The sequence below is a fragment of the Myotis nattereri genome (genome assembly GCF_964212035.1).
Source record: "Myotis nattereri genome assembly, chromosome: 2".
Taxonomy (NCBI): Eukaryota; Metazoa; Chordata; class Mammalia; order Chiroptera; family Vespertilionidae; genus Myotis; species Myotis nattereri.
Window position 1 is genome coordinate 95499426 of NC_138076.1, and position 26637 is coordinate 95526062.

Genomic DNA, 26637 nt, shown 5'->3' on the forward strand with positions numbered 1-26637 from the left:
TCTGTTCCCACTTTGCTAAGAGTTTTTATCAAAAATGGGTGTTGGATTTTGTCAAATGGTTTTTCTGCGTCTACCGATATGATCCTGTGATTTTTGTCTTTCAAGTTGTTCATGTGATGTATCTGTTATGCCCAGATTTCAGGATCCCCAAGAGACCACACCAGGGAGCCAGCCGTGTCTGATGCAAAAGCAAAGAGTCTTTTATTCAAACCCGGGCTTGGCTCCCTACCCTCTTTACTGACGCAGCAGCAAGTGGCAGAGAGACCCAGCCCTGTGGGGAGAGGGGTTTTATAGTAAGGGGAGGAGAGAGGACTGTGGGCCCTGCCGATTGGCCAGGCGCAAGTCGGTGCCTCGTTACACAGGATGTGGTCGTATCTATGGTGCGCACTTCCCTTGATTATCATTGGTTAGTTTAAAGAAATCCTAGGTGTGGCTAGCAGAGGCTTGGGCTTCTTCCGGAAAGGAGCTCTTTGCTGAGCACATGGCTCTGCCCAAAAATGGAGGATATGGGGCAAGATGGAGGGCGTAGCCCTCGCTCTTTCATATCACGTTTCTTGATTTGCAAATATTGTACTATCCTTGAATCCCTGGAAAAATCCCACTTGGTTATGGTGTGTGATCTTTTTAATATATTACTGGATCCAATTTCCTAATACTTTGTTGAGGATTTTAACATCTATGTTCATTAGGGATATTGGCCTGTAGTTCTCTTTCTTTGTAGTGTCTTTATCTGGTTTTGGAATTAGGATAATGCTGGCCTCATAAAAAGAGCTTGGAAATGTTCCTTCCTCTTGAAGTTTTAAAAATAGTTTGAGTAGTATAGGTGTTAGTTCTTCTTCGAATGTTTGGTAAAACTGCTCTGTGAAGCCATCTGGACCCAGGCTTTTGTTTGCTGGAAGTTTTTTTTATTACTGCTTTAATTTCATCGGCTGTTATCAGTCTGTTAAGGTTTTCTGATTCTTCCTGATTCAGTTTTGGGCAATTGTATTTTTGTAGGAATTTTTCCATCTCAGCCACATTGTCCAGTTTGTTGGCATATAGTTGTTCATAATATTTTCTTACAGACCTTTGTATTTCTGTGGTGTCAGTGGTTACTTCTCCAGTTTCATTTCTGATTTTATTTCTTTGGGTCTTTATTTCTTTTTTTTTTTTAATTTAATATATTTTATTGATTTTTTACAGAGAGGAAGGGAGAGAGATAGAGAGTTAGAAACATCAATGAGAGAGAAACATCAATCAGCTGCCTCCTGCCCATCTCCTACTGGGGATGTGCCTGCAACCCAGGTACATGCCCCTGACTTGAATCAAACCTGGGACCCCTCATTCCGCAGGCCGATGCTCTATCCATTGAGCCAAACCGGTTTCGGTGGGTCTTTACTTCTTGATGAGTGTGGCTAATGTTTCATCAATCTTGTTTATCCTTTCAAAGAACCAGCTCTTGGTTTTATTTATTTATTTATTTATTTTAGTGTCTGTGTCATTTATTTCTGATCTAATTTTTATTATTTCCTTTCTTCTGCTTCCTCTGGGCTTTTCTTGTTGTCCTCTTTCTAGTTCTTTGAGTTTTAAGGTTAAATAGTTTATTATTAATATTTCTTCTTTTTTGAAAGAAGGTTGTAGTGCTGTGAACTTCCCTTTGAAGACTGCTTTCACTGTGTCCCATAGGTTTTGGATTGTTGTGTGTTCATTTTCACTTTTTTCCAGAAAGATTTGTATTTCTTTCTTGATCTTGTTGGTAGCCAATTCATATGCTATTTAACCTCCATGAGTTTGAATGTCTTGGGGTGTTTTTACTGTAGTTGATTTCTAATTTCATTCCACTGTGATCTGAGATGGTTGATATGATTTCAATCTTCTTAAACTTGTAGAGACTTGTTTTGTGTCCAAACATGTGGTCTATCTTTGTTAATGGTTCATTTGCACTTGAGAAGAATGTATATTCTGCAGCTTTGGGATGATATGTTCTATAAATGTGAATTAAATCCATCTGATCCAGTGTGTCTTTTAGAGTCTCTGTTTCCAGGTTAAATTTTTGTCTAGAAGATCTATCTAATGAAGTCAGCAGGTGTTATACTCGCCTACCATGACAGTATTGTTGTTCTCTCCCTAAAAGTCCTCTAGAAGTGTTTTTTCTAAATATATATATTGGGTGCTCCTATATTGGGTGCATATATGTTTACCAGGGTTATTGCTGCAACCTGCACGGTTAGGGTTCAGGATCCGAAGAAGGGGCCACACACAAATGAAAATACTATACAAGAAATATGAATTTAGAAGGCATTGGGGGCCAGGGGTGTCTCGTGAAGAGCACACTGAACTTGAGTCCTGTCTGCTTTTATTAACTTGAATACACATTTGCTCTTTAGTAATGCATCTAGGCATATCAAAGGTAAAGTTTGGTAAACAGTAAAAGGATTATCAGGTTAGGGAATTGCCTTTAGCCATTGAGCCCACAGCAGGGCAATATTATGCTGATTTTCAGCCCTGCTGAATATCAAAGTCCATTGGCCTTCCAATGGGTTTTTTTGCAGTAATATGCTAACTACTGTTGGTTTTAGCTTCAGACAGGTTATGATATGAGTATTGCTACTCCAGCTTTTTTTTCATTTCCATAAGCATGAAAAAATTTTTTCCATCCCTTCACTCTCATCCTGTGTGTTTTGTTCTGAGGTGGGTCTCTTGTAGACAGCATATAGTTGGATCATGTTTTTGAATCCATTCAGCTACCCTATGTCTTTTGATTGGAGCCTTTAATCCAGTGGTTCTCAACCTTCCTAATGCCACGACCCTTTAATACAGTTCCTCATGTTGTGGTGACCCCCAACCATAAAATTATTTTCGTTGCTACTTCATAACTAATTTTGCTACTGTTATGAATCGTAATGTAAATATCTGATATGCAGGATGTATTTTCATTGTTACAAATTGAACATAATTAAAGCATAGTGATTAATTACAAAAACAATATGTAATTATATATGTGTTTTCCAATGGTCTTAGGCAACCCCTGTGAAAGGGTCGTTTGACCCCCAAAGGGGTCATGACCCACAGGTTGAGAACCGCTGATTTATTCCATTTACATTTAAGGTTATTACTAATAGGTACTTTTTATCGCTATTTTAATTCTGTATGCCTAGGTTTCTCCCTCTATTTCTTCTCATTACAGCAGTTCCTTATGCATTTCTTGTAATGCTGGCTTGTTGGTGATAAACTCCCTTAGCCCCTTATTTCACCATCTATTTTGAACGATAGTCTTGCTGGATATAGTAATCCTGGCTTCAGATGCTTGCTTTCCATTGCCTTGAGTACTTCATGCCACTCCCTTCTAGTCTGTAGAGTTTCTGATGAGAAATCAAATGGCAGCCTGAGGTGATCTCCTTTGTAGGTAACAGTTTGCTTTTTCTCTTGCTGCCTTTAAGATTTTCTTTGGCCTTACTTTTTGGCTTTTTAATTATGATGTGTCTGGTCATGGGCTTGTTTAGGCTCCTCTTGCGTTGGACTCTCTGTGCCTCCCGAACTTGTGTAACTTTTTCCTTTACCAGGTTAGGGAAGTTTTCTGCCATTATTTCTTCAAACACATTCTCTATCCTTTGCTCCCTTTCTTCCTCTCTGGTGCACTTATTATGTGAATATTTTTACATTTCATGTAGTCCCAAAGCTCCCTTAAGCTGATTCCAAATCTTAGCTTTTGTAATAACACTGCTATGAACATGGGAGGGGTATATGTGTGTGTGCATATATTCTTTCTGATTGGTGTTTTGGGGATTTTAGGATATATTCCCAAAAGTGGGCTCGCTGGGTCAAAGGGCAGATCCATATCCAGTTAACTGCCATGCCAAAACGGAAACCACCCCCATTTCTTCCATATGTGCTGGAATATTTATAAATTTAAGTTACCATAATTTTCTTTACAAACCCAGAGATGTCACTAACAAGTCTGATTTTAAAATTGGGCGACCAGAGATGATATGGGAGGTTTGTGGCTATAGATGCCCGTGGCATGTGGGGAAGGTCCACCGCTTGCATCTATATACGCTTATAGTGTAAAGGGATATTTAATTTTTTGAGGAAACTCCATACTGTTTTCTATAGTGGCTGCACCAATCTGCATTCCCACCAGCAGTGAACTAGTGTTCCCTTTTCTCCACATCCTTGACAGCACTTGCTGTTTTTTGATTTGTTGATAATAGCCATTGTGACAGGTGTGAGGTGATATCTCCTTGAGGTTTGAATTTGTATTTCTCTGATGATTAGTAACTTTGAGCTTTTTTTCACATGTCTCTTGGCCATTTGTATGTCCACTTTGGAGAAATGTCTATTCAGGTCTCCTGCCCATTTTTAAATTGGATTGTTTATCTTCCTTTTGTTGAGTTGTATCTATACTTTATATATTTTGGGTATTAACCCCTTATCAGATATATCATTGGCAAATATGTTTTCCCATACAGTGGGTTCCCTTTCAATTTTGATTGTTGTGTCTTTTGCTGTGCAGAAGCTTTTTATTTTGATGTAGTCCCATTTGTTTACTTTCTTCTTAGTTTCCTTTGCCCTAGGAGATGTATCCACAAACAGATTGCTACTTGAGATGTCTGAGATTTTACTGCGTATGTTCCCCTCTAAGGTATTTATGGATGAAACCTTACATTTAAGCATTTTATTCATCTTGAGTTTATTCTTGTGTATGGTGTAAATTGGTGGTCTGGTTTCATCTTTGCATATGTCTGTCCAGTTTTCCCAGGACCATTTGTTGAAAAGACTGTCTTTGCTCCATTGTATGTTCTTGCCTCCTTTGTCAAATATTAATTGAGTGTAATGGCTTAGGTCGATTTCTGAGATCTCTGTTCTGATCCATTGGTCTATATTCCTGTTCTTGTGCCAGTATCAGGTTGTTTTGGTTATAAAGGCATTGTAGTATAGTTTGATATCCGGTATTGTGATCCCTTCTACATTGTTCTTCTTTCTCAAGATTGCTGCAGCTATTCGAGGTCTTGTATGGTTCCATATAAATTTTTGGAGTATTTGTTCTAGTCCTGTGAAGTATGCCTTAGTATTTTAAAAGGAATTCTGTGCAATCTATAGATTGCTTTTGGTAGTATAGACATTTTAATGATGTTGATTCTTCCAATCCATGAAAATGGTATATGCTTCCTCTATACCTCTATTTGTTTGTATTTTCCTGTATTTCTTTTTTCAGTGTCCTGCAGTTTTCCAAGTACAGGTTTTTTACCTCCTTGGTAAAGTTTATTTCTAGATATCTTTTGTTGTTGTTGTTGTTGTTGCAGTGGTAAATGTGATTGCTTTTTAAGTTTTTCTTTCTGAGAGTTCATTATTAGTGTAAAAAAATGCCATTGATTTCTGGATGTTGATTTTGTATCCTGCTATCTTGCCAATTTCATTTATTAAGTCTAGTAATATCCTGCTGGAGTCTTTACGGTTTTGTATGTACAATATGTCATCTGCAAATAATGAGAGTTTTACTTCCTCCTTACCAATTTGGATGCCTTTTATCTCTTCTTCTCTGATTGATGTGGCTAGAACTTTCAGTACTATGTTGAATAAGAGTGGTGTAAGCGGACATTGTTGTTCCTATTCCTAAGGTAAATGATTTTAGTTTTTGCTCATTGAATATGATGTTGCTGTAGGTTTGTCATATATGGCCTTTATTACGTTGAAGTATGATCCATCTCTCTGTTCCCACTTTACTGAGAGTTTTAATCAAAAAAGCGTTCTGGATTTTGTGGAATGCTTTTTTGCATCTATTGATATGATCATGTGGTTTTATCTTTCAATTTGTTTATGTATCACATTTATTGATTTGCAAATATTGTACCAGCCTTGCATCCCTGGAATAAATCCCATGTGGTCATGTTATATGATCTTTTTAGTATATTGTTGTATCCGATTTGCTGATCATTTCTTGAAGATTTTAGCATCTGTGTTCATCAGGGATATTGGCCTGTAATTTTCTTTTTTTGTAGTGTCTTTATCTGGTTTTGGAATTAGGATAATGCTGGCTTTGTAAAAAGAGCTTGGAATAGTTTTAGGAGGATAGCTGTTAGTTCTTCTTCAATGCTTTATAAAATTCTCCTGTAAATCCTTCTGGTCCAGGACTTTTGTTTGCTGGAAGTTTTCTCATTACTGTTTCAATTCATCAGTTGTTATTGGCCTCCTCAGATTTTCTGATTCTTCCTCATTGTATGTTTCTAATATTCTAATGTTATTAGAATATTGTATGTTTCTAGGCATTTGTCCATTTTGCCTAGGTTGTTCAGTTTTTTTGGCATATAGTTGTTTGTAGTATTTGCTTACAATCCTCTTTATTTCTGTGGTGCCCGTTGTTATATCTCCTCTTTCATTTCTGATTTTATTTATTTTGGTCCTCTTTATTTCTTGATGAGTCTGGCTAAGGGTTCATCAAACTTATTTATCCTTTCAAAGAACCAGCTCTTGGATTTATTAAGCTTTTGTACTGTTTTTTGTTTGTTTGGTTTTGTTTTTTTTAGTCTCTGTCTCATTTATTTCAACTCTGATCTTATTATTTCCTTCCCCCAGGTTTTTCTTGCTGTTCTCTTTCTAATTCATTTTGTTGTAAGGTTAGATTGTTTATTAGTGATTTTTCTTGTTTCTAGTGGTAGTCCTGTAATACTGTGAACTTCACTCTTAGGACTGCTTTCACCATATCCCTTTGGTTTTGGGTGGTTATTTGTTCATTTTCATTTGTTTCCAGAAAGTTTTTAATTTCTTGCTTAACCCATTCCTTGCTTAATAACATGCTATTTAGCCTCCATATATTTGAGGGGTTTTGGTGGTGGTGTTTTTTTTTTATTGTAGTTGATTTCCTACTCATGTTATCTGAGAAGAAGCTTGGTATTATATCAATCATCTTGAATTTGTATAGGCTTGTTTTGTGTCCTAACATGTGGTCTGTCTTTGAAAATTTTCCATGTGCATTTGAGAAGAATGTATATTCTGTTGCTTTGGAGTGAAATGTTCTGTAAATATCGGTTAGATCCATCTGATCTAGTGTGTCATATAAGGCCTCTGCTTCCTTGTTAATTTTTTATCTGGAAGATCTATCCAGTGATGTCAGTGGGGTGTTTAAGTCCCCTACTATGTCTGTATTGCTGTCAATCTCTCCCTTAAATTCCATCGAAGTTTTTTTATGTACTTGGGTACTCTTATATTGGGTGCACATATGTTTATCTTTAGTATTATGAAGCGGCCTTCTTTGTTTCTTGCTGTGGCCTTTCTTTTGAATTCTATTTTGTCTGATATGAGTATTGCTACCCCAGCTTTTTTTCCCTTTCCATTTGCATGGAATATATTTTTCCATCCCTTAACTCTCAGTCTGAGTGTATCTTTTGTTCTTAGGTGGGTCTCTTGTAGACAACATATACATGGGTCATGTTTTCTTATCCATTCAGTCACCCTATGTCTTTTGATTGGAGCATTTAATCCATTTATATTACACTTATTATTGTTAGTTATGTATTGTCATTTTTATTTTGTTTATGCCTATGATGCTCTCTCCTTTTCTTCTTCTTAAAGCAGTCCCTGTAATGTTTCTTTCATTCCTGGTTTGGTGGTACGGTACTTTTTAGACATTTTTTCTCTGGAAAGCTTTTTATTTTTCCTTCAGTTTTATTTATTTATTTATTTATTTATTTATTTATTGCTTAAAGTATTACAAAGGGTATTACATATGTGTCCATTTTATCCCCCCACCCTAGACAGTCCCCTAGCCTCCCCTATCCCCCAATGTCTTATGTCCACTGGTTATGCTTATATGCATGCATACAAGTCCTTTAGTTGATCTCTTACCCCCCTACCTCCTGCCCCCCAACCCTCCCCGGCCTTCCCGCTGCAGTTTGACAATCTGTTTGAGGCAGCTCTGCCTCTGTATCTATTATTGTTCAAAAGTTTATAATGGTCTCTATTATCCATGAATGAGTGAGATCATGTGGTATTTTTCCTTCATTGACTGGCTTATTTCACTTAGCATAATGCTCTCCAGTTCCATCCATGACGTTCCAAATGGTAAGAGTTCCTTCCTTTTTAGAGCAGCATAGTATTCCATCATGTAGATGTACCACAGTTTTCTAATCCATTCATCTACTGATGGACACTTAGGCTGTTTCCAGATCTTAGCTATGGTGAATTGTGCTGCTATGAACATAGGGGTGCATATATCCTTTCTGATTGGTGTTTCTGGTTTCTTGGGATATATTCCTAGAAGTGGGATCACAGGGTCAAATGGGAGTTCCATTTGAAGTTTTTTGAGGAAACTCCATACTGTCTTCCATAGTGGCTGCACTAGTCTGCATTCCCACCAGCAGTGCACAAGTGTTCCTTTTTCTCCACATCCTCTCCAGCACTTGTCGTTTGTTGATTTGTTGATGATAGCCAGTCTGACAGGTGTGAGATGGTACCTCATTGTTGTTTTGATTTGCATCTCTCAGATGATTAGTGACTTTGATTATGTTTTCATATGTCTCTTGGCTTTCTGAATGTCCTCTTTTGAAAAGTGTCTATTTAGGTCCTTTGCCCATTTTTTGATTGGATTGTTTATCTTCCTTTTGTTGAGTTGTATGAGTTCCCTATAAATTTTGGAGATTAGGCCTTTATCAGATATGACATTGGCAAATATGTTTTCCCACACAGTGGGTTTTCTCCTTGTTTTGTTGATGGTTTCTTTTGCTGTGCAGAAGCTTTTTATTTTGATGTAGTCCCATTTGTTCATTTTCTCTTTAGTTTCAAGTGCCTAGGAGCTGTATCAGTGAAGAAATTGCTTCAGCATATGTCTGAGATTTTGTTGCCTTCCTTCAGTTTTAAATGATAGTCTTGCTAGATACACTAATCTTGGATTTAGGCCCTTGCTTTTCATTACTTTGAGTACTTCATGCCACTCCCTTCTGGCCTGAAGTGTTTTTATTGAGAAGTCAGCTGACATCCTAATGGGAACTCCTATGTAGGCAATTTTCTGTCTCTTTCTTGCTGCCTTTATGATTCTTTCTTTGTCTTTAACTTTTGCCATTTTAATTATGATGTGTCTACACGTGGGTCTCTTTGGGTTCCTCTTGATTGAGCCTTTCTGTGCCTCCTGAACTTGTATGACATTTTCCTTCACCAGGTTCGGGAAGTTTTCTGTCATTGTTTCTTTAAACAGGTTCTCTGTTCCTTGCTCTACCTCTTCCCCTTCTGTTATCCTATAAAGTGGATGTTATTACATTTCATCTTGGCCCAGAGCTCCCTTAAGCTATCTTCCTGCTTATTAATTCTTTTTTCTATTTGCTGCTCTAATTGGGTATTTATTTCTACCTTGTCTTCCAAATCAGCGCTCACCAACTAGTGGTCCCTGGACCACTGGTTGTCTGTTAGGTCCGAAAGGTTGGCGACCGCTGATTTAAGGAAACCTTTGGAACAGCAGTCGCCAATTGGTGGTCCGTGGACCAATGGTGGTCCATGAGGTTCGAAAGGTTGGCGACCACTGTTCCAAATCACTGATTCAATCTCTGCTTCATGCAGTCTTCTTTTAATACCTTTCAGTGAGTACCTGATGTCAGATATATCATTCTTCATTTCTGTCTGGTTGTTGTTCAGTCTATTTCCCTTTACATAGTGTTGTAATTTGCATTAAGTTCCACAAGCATCTTTATAACCATTGCTTTGAACTCTATGTCCTATAGGATATTTGCCTCCATTATATTTAGTTCTTTTTCTGGAGAGTCCTTCTTTTCTCTTATTTGAGGGTTGTGTCTTTGTTTCCCCATTTTAGCTGTCTCTCTGTATTTGCTTCTATGTGTTAGGTCAAACTGTTATGCCTACCCGTCTTTGTGAGATGGCCTAATGTAGAATGTGTCTGAGGGGTCCAGTGGTGTAGTCTCTTAGTTCACTGAGCTGGATGCTCTCAGTGCCCTGTGTGCTTTATTTTTTTCTCCTGTTATAATTGGGACTTGATTGTTGATGTCCCATTTGTGGGAGGGATCTCCCCTCCAACTTGCTGCCAGTGAGGTTCAACCCCCACGTAGTCATGCCAGCTATTATGTGCTTACAGAATAGAAGAAGACACAACAGGGCCAAACTAAAAACACTACGAAAATCAAGCTACTCTATGCAACAACAACAGAAAAGACCAACAAGGAAAAAGAAGAGAAAGCAAAGCTGAGAAAAAAATAAAAGGAATACTAAAAGACACGCAACCAAAGAAAAAGAGGGGTTATAAAGAAAAAAAGAAAAAGATGAAAAAAAAGATAGAAGCAAGGAGGAAGCTAAGTGAACTATTATAGGAGGAAAGAGGAAACAGGAAATAAATTAAATAATAATAAATTAAAACGTTGTAATAATGGATATATTAAGATATAGATAGGAAAAGTAAGACAGAAAAGAAATGAGAAAAAAGAATAACAAAAAATACGAAAAATTAATAAGAATAGTCTAAAGTAGAATAGAATAAAAGGAAAGAGAGAAATTAGAGATATGCAAGAAAAAAGAAAGAAAGAAAGGGGGGGTGACACAAAAAAACAAAAACAACACACACACACACACACACACACTCTCAAAGACCTTTGGCTCTGCTATTTGTGGGCTCGCTGGATTTTGCTCTGATGTGAATCTGGTTTCTTGGTGTGTCTATCCTGGGCCTCCTGGGAGTTGTTCTAGTGTAGATGAATGTAAGTCACTATCCCTTTTTGACCCTGGGCATCCTGATTGAGGTTGGAGAGGTTGAAAGCCCTAGTAGTCCAGTGGTCAGGGACTTCTTGGCCCTGAGGCTGGGTTTTCCTTGAGTCTTATGCCTTGATTGTCTCTGTTCTAAGCTATACTTCCTTACCCCACAGAACTAGTCCCCAGCTTTCAGCTACAGGAGCTCAGGCCCCCTGGCTTTTGCCTTGCTGGGTGGTCCGTGCTGTGTCCAAAACTAGTCTGGATGGTGGTGAGGCTGTGTGCCTAGCTGCTGCTCCTCCCCACTTCAAGATAGCATGGTTTCTGAGCCAGAGCTGCACCAGCCTGGGGAGTCCTCTTCTGGCATTTTAAGTCTTTTAATCTCATAGAATCTGTTCTTTCATCATCTTTATCGGCCCATGTGGAGACCAGGTCCTGCTACTGGAGCATGCTGTGAAGACACTGCATCGAGGCAGGCTGCTGAGCTGCAGCGAGTGCCAAGAGCCACCACCTCTTCTCCCAAAAGTGGCTATGGGCTTAGGCTGATGGAGCTGGAGAAGGACCCTGGGGAGGGGGAGAAGAAGAGCAGCATCTCCTCCTCCTCCTCCATACCTTAGAAATGCCCCTCCAGCGGCAAGGCAACCCTGGCTTACCACCTGACCCAGGAGCACTCATGCAGCCTCTCTGCCCTCCTGTGCTCATTGAGCCTCCTAGGGCTTCGCCAGACCCCTCTGGCGTGGGTTGGCTCAATTCTACAGCCTTCATTTTAAAGTCTGTTTTGACTAAGTGTTGGTATCCTAGCTTTCTTTTTGTTACCATTTGCATGAAGTACTAGTATGCTTTTGCATCCCTTCACTTTGAGTCTGTATCTTTTTATCTGAAGTGAGTCTCTTATAGGCAGCATATGCATGGGTGCTGCGTTTTTTTTTCGTTTGTTTGCTTTTTAATCTATTCAGCCATCCTATATCTTTTGATTGGAACATTTAGTCAGTGTACATTTATAGTAATTACTAGAGGCCCGGTGCACGAAATTTGTGCAGGAGTACGGTCCCTAGGCCTGGCCTGCGATCAGGGCCATCTTCCCTGGCTGCCGGCAGCTGGCCTCGCCCCCCGACACCACCCACCCCTCGTTCCCCATTCACCATCGGGTGATCCGAGCCTGCTGGCCAGAGGGAGGTACCAAGAAGTTGGCCATATCCGCCCGCTCGCCGAGCTCGCCCCCACTGCAGGTCGCCCTCTGTGTGTGGGGTGACCGGTGGGGCAAGGGCCTTGGCCTGGTACCGCCCACATCCCTTACCACCCACTCCCAGTTCCCTGTTCGTCCTCAGATGATGGGAGCCTGCTGGCTGGGAAAAGGGACTGAGAGGTGGACAGTGTGTCTTATAGTGACTGGTTGAGAGGTCGTTCTGGTTGTTCCACTGTTAGGGTCAATTTGCATATTAGCCTTTTATTATATAGAATGGGTAGGTATCTATGGAACTTATTGGCATTTATTGTTTTCTGATCATTTTTGTCATCCTATGTTCCTTTCTTCCTTCCTTGTACATCGATGACTTCCTTTAGTGCTTTTCTTGGGTTCCTTTTTCTTTATTTTTTTTTAATGTGTGTATTAGAGGGTTTTCCTTTTGGTTTATGGTTACAAGATCCATATATAACAAGCTCTGTATATAGCAGTCTATTTTAAATGGTTGGTCCTGTAAGTTTGAATGCATTCTAAAACTACTGTATTTTTTAACTTTGCTTGCTATGTTTGTTTTTGACATCGTATCTTACTTTTTTATGTTGTTGTGTGTCCCTTAATTTGTTACTGCAGTATCACTTGCTCTTAATTCTTATGTCTGTTACCCTTCTTACTATCTCTATAATTGATTGATCCACTACATTTGTTAAATGTTTGCCTTTACAAGTGACATTTTCCCCTATATATTCTTTATTTGTTTGTTTTTGTCTTTTCTTTTCCACTTAAAGAATTCTTTTTAACATTTCTTGTAAAGTTCATTTAGTGGTGATGAACTTCTTTAGCGTTTGCTTGTCTATGAAATTCTTCACCTCTCTTTTATTCTGAATGGTAACTTGCTGGGTAGATATTCTTAAATGTAGATTTTCTCCTTTTATCACTTTGAATATATTGTGCCATTCTCTTCTGGAAAAGTTTCTGCTGAAAATTTAACTGATAATCTTATGAGGGAATTCTTTGTATAAAACTGGCTTTCTTTCTCTTGCTGATATTAAGATTTTCTCTTTATTTTAAATGATGTGCCTTGGTGTGGGCCACTTTGGGTTTATCTTGCTTGGCATTTTCTGAACTTCCATGTCTATTTTCTTCACCAGGTTGGAGAAGTGTTCAGCCATCTTTAAATAGATTTCTTGCCCTCTTCTCTCTTTCTTCCCCTCCTTATGATGCAAATGTTGGTATGCTTCTGGGGCCCCTCCTTATGATGCAAATGTTGGTATGCTGATGTTGTCCCAGAGATACCTTAAATTATCTCCCCCCCCCCCTTTTTTTTTGCTCTGCAATTGGATGATTTTCATTACCTTGTCTATCAGCTTACTAACTCATTCTTCTGCTTCAACTGATCTGATGTTGATTTCCTCTAATGTATTTTCTTTTTCAGCTATTGTATTTTTTAGTTCTGTTGGTTCTTGTTATGTTTTCTATCTCTTTGTTGAAGTTTTCACTGAGTTCACCTTTCTTCACCTGCACTCATTGGTCATCTTATAACCAGTGTTTTGAACTCTTTTCTGATAGATTGCTTGTCTCCATTATTTAGTATTTTTCTGTGGTTTTATCCTATTCTTCCATTTCTAATATATTTCTTTGTTTCATCATTTTGGCTGTCTCTCTGTGTTTGTTTCTATGACAGGTGGAACAGCAACCTATCCCCATCTTGTTGTTGCTTCCCCTCTGTAGAATTTATGTGCTTGGTTTCTTTGGCATGCCAGCTGGAGCTGAGCCTGGAGTGGAGGTAGGCTGAAGAGAGTCAGGAGGAATACCCCACATGGGCTGCCATGGCAGGCTGGTTGGAGGTCAGGTCCTTGAGGCAAGCCTCACCAAGGCCCCTTGATTGACTGGCTATAGTTAGAGTGCGCTCAGGCATGAGGAGTCCTAGGGACAAGCTATAGCAGGACTCAGAGCTGTAGCTAGGGTGGGTACAACTTGCAGAGAGTCATGGGGGCAAGCCACACTGGGAGGCCATTTGGGGTTATAGTTGGAGTAGGCTCAGGACAAGGGTAGCCTTCTAGACAGGCCATGCTGAGGCCTAGAGCTATAGCTAAAGCAGATGTGGTCTGATAGGAGACCTGGGAGTAAACTGCACAGGCTGGTGATATAGTTGAAATGGGTGAAGAGCCACGGGGTGTCCCTGAGATAGGTCTCAGCACTGGTGTGGGCCTGGGGCCTGGTGTGTACTATAACAGTCTTGGCAGGCTAGCTAGTGTACTTGGATCATGCTCTTGCCATGCAATCAAGTTGGAGGGGGAAGGCTACTAATGGTGCTCTCCAGTGCCTGTGACACCAAAATGAGTTCCCACAGTTATCTACTTATTGTTTGGCAGAGACTCTAAGATTAGTCAGTGGATTTCCTTCCTGTATTGTCTATGTGCCCTTTAAACCAGTTTTTTTCAGTGTGCCCTGCGGGGCTGGTACATCTGTGAGCAGGCCCCTCAGTGAACCATCCCTATTTCAAGCTGGTGCTTGGTGGTGGAGTCTCCATGGTACAATGCCTCCATCTTTCCTACCCATTTCTATGTGGTCTCTCTCCCTCTCGCTTGTTGTGCAGAAGCTGTTCAGTGAGCCCTTCGTTCTCCTTTAGGGGAATTTCTCTGTCTATAGGTGTAAATTTGTTGTGTCCCTGGGAGGAGGTGAGATCAGGGTCTTCCTGTGCTGCTATGTTGGACCAAAAGCCTGAACTTCTAATTTTAAATAGCTATAAGTTAGTGTTTTATTTTTAATATACTCAGAGACCCATATTTATTGAGATTTTTCTACATCTTCAATTAGTACAATTTTTAAAGAGTTGATAATTTAGAGTATATTTGGTCCATCCAAGGTATTTTATTTCATGTGCATGTTAAGAGTAAATTATATTTAAATTTTCACTGATGCCAATTTAAATTGTTTCTATTTTTGTACTTAACTTTTATTTTAACTACCTTCTGTGCTCCAAATGGTTAGAATTTGTGTAAGAGAGAATAAAAGATCAGTATTTCTGCTGAACTCAATGTTAAATATAGGGTAGGTCTTATAGAAACACATAGTCCTATAAACTTCATTTTCAGAGACAATTGTGCTACTTGAGAAGCTTTGTTCTAGGTAAGGTAAAACACTTTCCTTGGGTTTGCAATAAACTTGCCTTGTACTCTGTTGAGTTCTTTGATTTATAATATATAAGAGATAATGTTATAAAATATTGTATGAATGTAGATAGTAAGTTTTTTCAAAGGCATTTATTAAATTACTAGAGACCCGGTGCATGGATTTGTGCACTGGTGGGGTTCCTTGGCCTGGGCTGTGGGGATCAGGCCAAAACTGGCTCTCCAACATCCCCTGAGGGGTCCTGGATTGCGAGAGGGCGGTTCTCAGATGATGCACCCTGGAATTGGGCTCCCTCCTCTGGTTCTGGGTATGTCACCTGAGAACCACAGCCTCCAAGTTACCGCAGCTCAGCGGCTCCGCGTTGAGCATCTGCCCCCTGCTGGTCAGTGCATGTCATAGCTACCAGTTGGGACGTCTGCCCCCTGGTGGTCATTGTGTATCATACCTACCGGTTGAACAGTCTGACGGTCGCTTAGGCTTTTATATATATAGAAGATAATTACAACTGAGGTTGAGTAAGTATAAAGGTGTTTGTGAGGGTAGTTCAGATTCAAGATATGCTTTGGAGGTTGAGTTTATAAGACTGGTGATTGGTTGAGAGGGAGGAGGAGACAGTGTGATGGATCTCCATTGTTTCTGTTGCGCACCTGGATAGACATGCCATTCCTGGAGGAAAAGATCACATCCTTATTCTGTTTTGTCTTTATTTCTATTTTGTTTATCCCTTCTTTCTCTAGCATGCTCATATCTTCTCCAAAGTTTTCTTTAATCCACCCTATCTTATTCATCACTCTTTTGTAAAGGCCATTTTTCTTGCATTGTCAAGCCTCTCTGCTAGGCCATATGTATGTCACACCCATTCTTTTGCTTATGTTTCTTGCCTAGGAACAGCTCCCGCTTCCCAATCTGTTAAAATCCTGTCTAAGTTTTTCACTGCTCAGCTCAAAACCTACCTTTTTCTTGAAGCCTGTTAAACTTTTTCACTTCCCTTGAACTCCCTTGTCCGTGAAACTTTAAAAAAATTTGCTTCACATAATTTAGCTCTAAAATAGATATATCATTTTTTTCTTTAGTCACTGTTGTCACCAGATTGTTATGATTACTACTTTATGTTATATTATATTAGGGGCCCGGTGCACAAAATTTGTGCACTGGTGGGGGGGGGGGTTCCCTCAGCCCAGCCTGTCCCCTCTCACAGGCTGGGAGCCCTCAGGGGATTTCCTACTGACAGCTTAGGCCCGCTTCCCATGGAGAGCGGGCCTAAGCCGCAGTCTGGCCTCCCACTGTGGGAGGCAATCGGGCTGATCAGGGGAAGGCACCAGCCCCATCACCCTGCTGCTGCAGCCACTGCCAGCCACCGCAGCTGCCAAGGTGTTTTCATCAACACGGACTCCAGTCCCTTCACCATGAAAAAAATAACAACTTTCTTTAGGCATTTTCAAGATGTGTCTTTCATAGGATATGACATTTCTTCCTTTTTTTCTTATCCTCACCTGAGGATATGTTTCCATTGATTTTTAGAGAGTGTGAAGAGAGAGGGAGGGACAGAGAGAAACATCAATGTAAGAGGGACACTTTGATTGGTTGCCACCTGCATGAGCCCTGACCTGGGCCCCAGCCAGGGAGAAGCCTGCAACCTAGGTACATGCCCTTGATCATAATCGAATCTGGACCCTGCGGTCGGCAGGCCGAGGCTCTATCCACTGAGCCAAACCAGCTAGGGCAGGATATGACATTTCTTAGCCCCTCCAGCAGCAGACCTTCGTTTTTTCCTCCAGGAGTGTGGTGAAAAACCCTAGATCACCTTGGATTCTTATAACCCAAGTTACCAAGAACACTGCAAGTGGTGGCGTACAGGGAGCTTAGCCAATGAGCGGTCAGAAGAGGTGTTTACGCTCGAACTGGTTTGGTTCAGTGGATAGAGCGTCGGCCTGCAGACTGAAAGGTCCCAGGTTTGATTCCTGTTAAGGGCATGTACCTTGGTTGTGGGCACATCTCCAGTGGGAAGTGTGCAGGAGGCAGCTCATCGATGTTTCTCTCTCATCGATGTTTCTGACTGTCTATCCCTCTCCCCTCTTCTCTGTGGAAAAAAATCAATAAAATATATTTTAAAAAAGATAGGAAAAGGTGATTCCTCTGCAGCTCATGTGCAGAGGTTCCCCTGCGCTGTGTCGTCTGGGCTAGGGGTGTGTCCCTACCGCCGGGGGCGGGGACACGCCCCCGAGGCCAGCAGCCAGCCCCGCATTGTGGGCACCGGGCTGTGGGGCATGCGGGCCTGGGCCATGTGGTGGCCGCCACCGCCAGGGGCACGCCCCCCAGACCGGCAGCCCCGAGTTGTGGGCACCGGGCTGGGGGGGCGTGGATCTGGGCCGCTGCTTGGTGCCAGCTTACACGCAAGCAGCCACAGGGTGGGAACATCCACTTGGCGCCGGCACCTGTAGGCCTGAAGCAGTTGGGGGCATTCTGGGAACCCGGCCGCTCAGGGCCTACATACAGGCCTACAGGCTAGGAGCGGCCTGGGTCCTGAGGATGTTCCTGGGACCCAGGCCGCTTGGCATCTGTGTATGCAAATTTATCTGCCATCTTTGTCAGGTTAATTTGCAAACTCACCCCTGATTTGCTGGTGAGCATAGCGGAGGGATGGTCAATTTACGTGTTTCTCTTTTATTATGTAGGATTATTTATACACAGCTGTAATGTTATTCAGTGCTTATTCTGGATGTTATTTCATTTGCTACATCTATAGCTTTTTACGGGAGGTATTTGTATCCATTTCACAGGTAGGGAATCTATGGTTAGGCTACATTGTGAAAAAGTGGCAGAACTGATACCTAGGCCCATACTCTAATACAGAGGTGGACAAAACTAAGTTTATAGTTGTTCATATGGAAAATAATACAATAATCCTATATAATAAAAGGGTAATATGCCAATTGACCCTAACGGTGGACCACCAGGAATGACTGGTCGCTATGACATTCACTGACCACCAGGAGGCAGATGCTCAATGCAGGAGCTTCCCCCTGGAGGTCAGTGCTTCCACAGGAGCACTGGCTCATGCCTGGCCAGTGTAGTGGTGGTGGCGGGAACCTCTCCCACCTCTGCTGCAGCACTAAGGATGTCCGACTAATGGCTTAGGTCCACTCACCATGGGGAGCGGGCCTAAGCCATTAGCTGGACATCCCCTCAGGGCTCCCAGGCTGCCAGAGGGATGTCTGCCTACTAGGTGGCAATGCCCCGGGGAGCAGGCCTAAGCCGTCAATTGGACATCCCCCGAGGGGTCCTGGACTGCGAGAAGGTGCAGGCTGGGCTGAGGGACCTCCCCAAGTGTATGAATTTTTGTGCTCTGGGCCTCTAGTTAATATATAATAATCCTATATAATAAAAGTCTAATATGCTAAGTGTCTGGTCTTCTGGTCATCCGTGCAACCAGTCAAATTGTAATATGCTAATGATATGCTAAGGCCATTCAATCACTCGCTATGACATGCACTAACCACCAGGGGGCAGACAGTCGACTGGTCAACCAGTTGCTATGACATGCCCTGACCACCAGGGGCAGACAGTCGACTGGTTGACCAGTTGCTATGACATGCACTGACCACCAGGAAGCAGACTCTCTGACAGGTAGGCTAACTTGATGCTGTGGTCTGGCTGATCTAGACTGAGCGAAACAGACCAGACATACCCTGGAGCCCTCCTGTGGTCCCTCCCCATCTGGCCAACCTCCTGTGTCTCTCCCCGGCCCCGATTGTGCACCAATGGAGTCCCTCGGCCTGGCCTGCACCCTCTCGTAATCAGGGATCCTTGGGGGATGTTTGAGAGCTGTTTTCGGCTCGATCCCACAGGCATAACAGGCTAATATGCAAATCGACCAAACAGTGGAACAACTGGTTGCTATGACACACACTGACCACCAGGGGGCAGATGCTCAACACAGAACCTGCCCCCTGGTGGTCAGTGCACTCCCACAGGGGGAGCACCGCTGAGCCAGAAGCCAGGCTCACAGCTGGCGAGTGCAGTGGTGGTGGTGGTGGGAGCCTCTCCCACTTCCACGGCAGCACTAAGGATGTCTGACTGATGGCAGTCAGTTGGATATCCCTCGAGGGCTTCCAGACTGAAAGAGGATGCAGGCTGGGCTGAGGGAACCCCTCCCCCCGAGTTCATGAATTTCGTGCACTGGGCCTCTAGTACAAGAATAAACTTTCATGTTCTCACAACTATAAATCTACTTTTGCCCACCCATGTATATAGTCTTCTATAGGCTGCTTAAGACCTAATTTATATCATCTACATTCTCTGTTTTCATTCATTGATATATACTAAATTCTTACTAAATTTTAAATATTTTTCTTTAACTTCCTATTAACTTTTCATTTGCGGGCATAATCTAAGGATTTGGATTATTACTATGCCAGTTCAGCTTGTTTTACTGATAAAGAAATTATAATTATCTAGAAATATTTATTACGTGCCTAAAATATGTTACAATCCTGCTTCTCCTTTGAAAATCATCACTTTAAGGTATAGTTGTGTATAATAATGACACATTATAATTTTAACAGGTATGCTCATTTTTTTTATGTAGTGGTAAAGATATTTTCTTTTGGATTTTATTTTTAGAAACTGTCATGGAGTTCCTTGAGAAACTATCTGACAAACTTTCAGAAAGGTTCGTTTTTATTCTTCTCTTTAGAATATATGTTATTTATTTTTGTGTGTCTTTTTTAAAGACTTAATTTATGAAAAATGAGCAAGTTACCTATTAAGAATGCAAGTATTGGAATACTGGGTCAGATCTGTGAACTATTGAGTAGGAGGTTAATTGAACTATGAGATATACTTTGAAAGCACATAGTTGTCTTCCTAAGATGACAACCTTGAAAACTTAGGCCATCCCCTTTGATTAATTATTTGTCTTTAGGAAATCATTGATGTGTAACTTAAAAATTTCCAGCCCTAGCTGGTTTGGCTGAGTGGATAGAGCCGAAGAGTCCCAGTTTCAATTCTGGTCAAGGGCATGTACCTCCGTTGCAAGCTCCTCCCCGGCCCAGGCCCTAGTCGGGCTCCTGCAGGAGGCAAGCAATCAATGTGTTTCTCTTACATCGCTATTTCTCTCTGTCTTTCCCTCTCTCTCCACTGTTTCTAAAAATCAATAGAAAAATATCCTCAGGTGAGGATTAAAAAACAAACAAAAAATTTCCAAATGTTTTTGAAACTATATATTTTAGTTTGTACCATCTATTTTATGTCAAGTTTAAAAAATAGTATTTTTCTTCCTTTGGCCTAAATATTGGCAGCAGATGTGGTAAATTGATCTGTATTTTGATTTTGTATATTTCAAGAATGCTCTGCTTCACCATTTGTAATTTCAAGCTGAAGTGTTTTTCTCTCTACTATGAGTCCCTTTGTTATATTCTTGGCTTCCCTTCTTCTTAGTGCCCAGTTTCTTTGATCATGCCACTTGTCCTTCACTAGCACTCTTCTAGTGCTTTGTTGAGAGGCAGAATTCCAATAGGCATCAGATACCTAGGATTCCAGGAAAAGGCTGATCATGGTTTGTAAAAGAGGGTCATGTTCCAGAAAAAGTCAAGAACCATGTGATTTCACTCGTATGTAGGATACAAAACTGAAAACAACAAGTAAACAAGACAAACAAAAATTCACAGACGTAGACAACAGTATGGTGGTTACCAGAGGGAAAGGGGGAGGTAGTAGAGGGTAAAGGAGGTTAAATATATGGTGATGGAAGGAGATTTGATTTTGGGTAACAGCAAACACACAATACAATATACAGATGACATATAGAATTGTACACTTGAAACCTATATAATTTTATTAACCATCGTCACCCCAATCCTCCTATATAATAAAAGCCTAATATGCTAAGTGTCTGGTCGACTGGTCGGCTGGTCGGTCATTCAACCAATCAAAGCATAATATGCTAATGATATGATAAGGCAGCTAAACCGCTGGCTATGACATGCAGTGACCACCAGGGGGCAGACGCGCTGACTGGTAGGTTAGCTTGCTGCTGGGGTCTGACTGATCGGAACTGAGAGAGATTGCTGGGGTCCAGCCCCAGCAGGTCCCGGGGTCCCCAAAGGTGTGGATGGAGTCGGCGAAGAAGGAATGACACGGAGACAGCGTTCAGTTGATCAGCAGCCTAGCCAGGATCTCTAGCCAAGTTCTGGTCAGGATCTCCAGCGAAGTTCTGCTTAGGATCTCCAGCCAGGTTCTATGTCCATGTTCTCTTGCTAGGTTCTCCAGCCAGGTTCTCCAGGTTCTCCAGCCAGGTTCTGTAGCCATGTTCCCTCGCTAGGTTCTCCAGCCAGGTTCTGTCCAGGTTCTCCAGCCAGGTTCGGTCACCAGATTCTGTAGCCAGGTTCTCCAGCCAGGTTCTGGCTAGGTTCTCCAACCAAGTTCTGTAGCCAGGTCCTGTCCAGGATCTTTTGCCAGGTTCAGTCACCAGGTTCTAGTCAGGTTCTCTTGCCATGTTCTATCCAGGTTCTGTAGCCAGGTTCTGTCTCTAGGTTCTTCAGCCAGGTTCTCTCGCTAGGTTCTGTCTCTAGGTTCTGTGGCCAGTTTCTGTCCAGGATCTTTTGCCATGTTCTCTGGCTAGGTTCTGTCTCTAGGTTCTGTGGCCAGTTTCTGTTCAGGATCTTTTCCCATGTTCTCTCCAGCGAAGTTCTTATGTCTCTAGGTTCTGTGTAGGTTCTGTGTCTAGGTTCTGTGTCCTGTTGTCTTGTTACATCTGTATTTATACCAGTTGATTCCAATCCTATCAATCTCTATTCCAAAGGTTAGGGCGTTTCTTATCTCCATTCCAGGGAGTAAAGATTATGTAGCTTAAGCATGATTGTTCGTAGTTAAAGTGATTAATTACCCGCCTGGCACTTAGTTAAGGGGTTTTATTCCCTCCCTAACTTCAGGGGAAAATCCCTACCTGGGGAAACAACCTTTCTCAGAGAGGTGACCTTGGTTAAAACACATAGTGCCAAGAAGGTGAGCAAACACATTAAGAACAGTATGCCATATATGCCAGGTCCCTTGAAACAGCAAGGATGGACTGGCTCCCGGCAAGAGATGGGCTGGACATGCCCTGGAGCCCTTTCCAGCTGGCCAAACTCCCATGTCCCTGCCTGGCCCCGATCGTGCACTGGTGGGTTCCCTTGGCCTGGCCTGCCCCCTCTTGCAATCCGGAACCCCTCGCGGGATGTCAGAGAGCTGATTTCAACCTGATCCTGCAGGCCAGGCTGAGGGACCCCACTGGTGCATGAATTCATGCACCAGGCCTCTAGTAAATTTAATTAAAAAGAAAGACGAAAGAGGGTCACGCTTTTTCATTTCTTTCTTATAATGCTGTCTAAAATTTTATTTGCTGCCCTAGGTGGTTTGGCTCAGTGTATAGAGTGTTGGCCTGCAGACTGAAGGGTCCCGTATTTGATTTCAGTAAAGGGCACATGCTCAGTTGTAGGCTCGATCCCCAGTAGGTTGCATGCAGGAGGCAGCAGATCAGTGATTGTCTCCAGTCATTGATATTTGTCTTTCTCCCTCTCTCTTCCCCTCTGAAACCAGTAAAAAATATATATTTAAAAAAAGACACGTATATGTCAGGATGCTTTTTTAAGATAGAAATTGCCAATTGCCATCATTTATTGATGGATATATATTGCTTTCTCTTTTAACACATGTAATACTCGTTTCTTTATATTTGCACCACAAATTACTTCCAATTTTATCATGAATATTGGAATCTAACGTAAGAAAACTAGTTTTTTGTCACATACTTAACTAAAATTTTGTCTTAACAATTAATGACAAATCTGTTTTACAGAACTCTAAAAGATTTTGAGATTATACAAGGAATGAAAATGAAACTAAATCCTCAAAATTCTGTAAGTAACTATGCTGGAACATTTTTATTATAACATAAACTGTTTGTCTGCTGAGGTTATTATCTTTGAATCTAGAACTTTGTTGTGATATGCTAAAGGTATATGTTGTTTTATTTCTGATCCTTGGTTTTGGTGAATAAAGGCATTGAAATATTTGATTCATATGTCTGAGACTGACGTTCCAGGAAAACCCAGTATATCTTTGTTGGTTAGTTGACATAATATGTATGTGCACACACATATATATATATATATATGTATATTAACACATGTATATTAATATACACTCATGCAATGGCTTCCTCCATTCTGTAGAAAGTTGGCTTCTTTGTTTGAAGCAGCCTTAAAGGAGCCTAGGTGTATGCTTGATCTGGCAGGTGACAATTTTAACCATCAGTGATAATGTTGCAGTTTACTTGTTTGCTAATTTGTGGAACTCAAATCAATATGAATGACAAAGTATACCCATTCTAAAAATACTTGTGTTTTTTTCAATCCCAAGATCAAAGGATCACATGATGTTATAATACAAACTTACATGTCCTTATGGTGAGAATGCTGGCCAAGTGATGGGGGTGCTCTGAGAGTGATAGAATTCCAGGTATTAGGATCCTGCTTCCCATATGTTTTGAGGGCGCTACAGGATTGCTGGGGTTGTCTAAGCCATTGTTCTGTCAGTTTTGTCGTATCAGCTTCCCAGATGCAGCCACTCAGAAAGAGATTAATGCTATTAAATTCACCTATTTCTAGAGTAGCATATCAATTTCTTTTTTTTTTTCTGTTCATCAGATTATTTATTCACTTGATTCTTAGATTCACTTGTTGATAGATGCATATTTGTTGTTCATAATTTGTATCTTTACTTTTTTCTTCCTCTTCTTCTTCTTAAAGGGTACCTTTCAACATTTCATATAATACTGGTTTGGTGGTGATGAACTCCTTTAGCTTTTCCTTATCTGTGAAGCTCTTTATCTGACCTTCAATTCTGAATGATAGCTTTGCTGGATAAAGTAATCTTGGTTGTAGGTTCTTGGCATTCATCACTTTGAATATTTCTTGCCACTCCCTTCTGGCCTGCAAAGTTTCTGTTGAGAAATCAGCTGATAGTCGTATGGGTACTCCCTTGTAGGTAACTGAGTTTCTTTCTCTTGCTGCTTTTAGGATTCTCTCTTTGTCTTTTGCTCTTGGCATTTTAATTATGATGTGTCTTGGTATGGTCCTCTTAGGATTCCTTTTGTTTGGGATTCTCTGCGCTTCTTGGACCTGTAAGTCTATTTCTTTGACCAGGTGGGTGAAGTTTTCTGTCATTAATTCTTCAAATAGGTTTTCAATATCTTGCTCCCTCTCATCTTCTGGCACCCCTATAATTCTGATGTTGGTACACTTGAGCTGTCCCAGAGGCTCCTTACACTATCTTCGTATTTTCGGATTCTTTTTTCATTTTGCTTTTCCGGTTGGGTGTTTTTTGCTTCTTCACATTTCAGTTCTTTAACTTGAGTCTTGCGCTTCTCTGGTCTGCTGTTGGGTGTCTGTATAATATTCTTTATTTCAGTCAGTGTATGCTTAATTTCTAGTTGGTTCTTTATCACAACATCAAGGGTCTCATTAGATTTCTTGAGGATCTCACTACATTTATTGGCAGTTTTTAGAAAATTATTGAAAGACCTTAAAAGTGTGGTTTTGAGCTCTATATCTTCCATTTCTGACATCTGTGTCCTGTTTCTTTGTCTCTGTATTTGTTATGCTTTCTTGGTGCAACCCCTAGTGGTCTTTATGCGTAGTCTTGTTGTAGTTAAGCCTAGATTGTTGTAGGTAATACTGGCGGGGATTTGACCTCCAGGCCAACTGGCTGTGAGAAAATCTCAATTTCTTAATTTATGGTAGGAATTGTATCTAGCAAAATAACAGTCATCTGTACACGTTGCTTAGGTAGGCAAATCCACTTAAGAAACCAGGTAATGGGTCAGAATATAGAAACGAAAAAATAAAATGTGTTGCGAAAAGCTAATTTAAAAGCTAATATGACCTGAAACTATTCTCCCTAGAGATTTTTTTTTTAAATGTGTTTTTATTGATTTCAGAGAGGGAGAGAGAGAAAGAAACATAAATGATGAGATAGAATCATTGATCAGCTGCCTCCTGCACATTCCCTACTGGAGATGGAGCCCACAACCCAGGCATGTGCCCTGACTGGGCATCGAACCCTGACCTCCTGGTTCATAGGTTGACGCTCAACCACTGAACCACACTGGCAGGCTCAGATAAGTGAGTCAACAATCTGATGTTTATATAGTCATTGATGAAGGTTATTTGGCGGGCATTTAGCCCATCTTCTCACAAAGAATGTGTTTTGGTGAATGGTTCCACTACTCACTCTCTTCCCCAAGACGGAACCTGGACTTACTTTATACCAGTCGTTCTCAAAGTGTGTTCTCTGGGCCAGAAGCAGTAGCATCACCTGGGAACTTACTAGAAGTACAAATTTTCCAGCCCCATCTGAGTCTCACTGAGTCTTAAGTCCCACAATTTTGTGTTTCAACAAGCCCTCCACATGACTTTCCCCCAACCCTTTATAATCAGTTATCAAGTCCTATAGATTCTACCTTCTTGAGAACTCCATGTTCTCTACTCTTTTGGCTCATTGCCATAGTCCTGGTTGAGGTCATTATTACTACTACTCACCCATATTGTTGCCAAACTGGTTTTCTAGCCTTTTGTCAGGCCCCCTTCAAAACCATCCTGGATTGTGAGTGCCTAGCAATGTACCTAGCTCAGTGTTAGACACAGGGTATGTACTCAGCACCTACCTGAAATAGAAACTAATGAATTAATTCATCATCATCAGGGATTTTTCTAAAAAGCACATCTGATCTTGTCACTCTCTTGTTTAACATTTTTCTGTTTCTCCATGCAAATCTGATCTTGTCACTCCCTTGTTTAACATTTTTTCTGTCACTCCATGTAATTCTTCCTGTTTCTTAGTTTTTTCCCATCAAGCCTTTGGTGATTTTGACCCTACCTGCTTCTCTAGTCTTATTTTCTGCTGTACTTATGAGCCAAGTTAGTGCCCTTTGCTCTCTACTAATACCTGTATGGAGCTTTTGCACTCTCTTCACTTACTTTAGCTTTGCTTTCCCTTGTTCTTTAATTCTAACTGACATTTATGTGCCAGCAACTATGGTAGTTAGCTTCCAATAATTCACAAATATCATATACCAGGATGCCTTTCCCCCTTTCTCATCTGGATTAAGTGATCCTATTCTTCAAAACTCAACTCACCTCCAAATATTTCCGGATTCCATTGCGATTTAAATACCTTTCTCCTAGGCTCTGTGTCAATGGTTTAACATCACAGACAGGATATACCATTGGTTTCAATGCTCTAGGATTGTTGACCCACTTATCTTTCTACTGCCTGCAACATCATTGGCCCGTTGGCACGAGTCATGTCCTTTTTTTTTTTTTTTTCTATCATTAGAGCCTGCACTCTATACCAGCAGATAGTAAATGATCATCTATTGGAGGAAATATGTGCCAGGAACTGAACACTCAGGGACTAGAAAAATAAAATAAACCTACAAGTACCTTATGTGGGAGTACGTCCATGATAGACATATGATCGTGGAATATGAGAAAGAGTACCTTATTGTTCAAGGAGATGATATCTAAAGTGAAATTTAAAGGATAATGGTAATAAGGATAGAAGCTAACATTTACAGAGCTCTTACTCAATGCCAGGTGTTCTGTTTAATAGTTTAAGTGCAT

At 41.0% G+C, this 26637-nt stretch overlaps 1 protein-coding gene across 2 annotated transcripts in view; it reads left to right on the top strand.

Moving 5' to 3' along the window:
- The window catches only part of MIPEP (mitochondrial intermediate peptidase), a 239174-nt gene that overhangs the window by 41868 nt on the left and 170669 nt on the right, over positions 1–26637 (top strand). For both annotated transcript variants that reach the window (XM_081083024.1, XM_081083025.1), the window contains 2 exons: positions 19598–19646; positions 22812–22872. In XM_081083024.1, coding sequence (XP_080939150.1) covers positions 19598–19646; positions 22812–22872 — 110 coding nt within the window. The remainder of the gene's footprint in view (positions 1–19597; positions 19647–22811; positions 22873–26637) is intronic.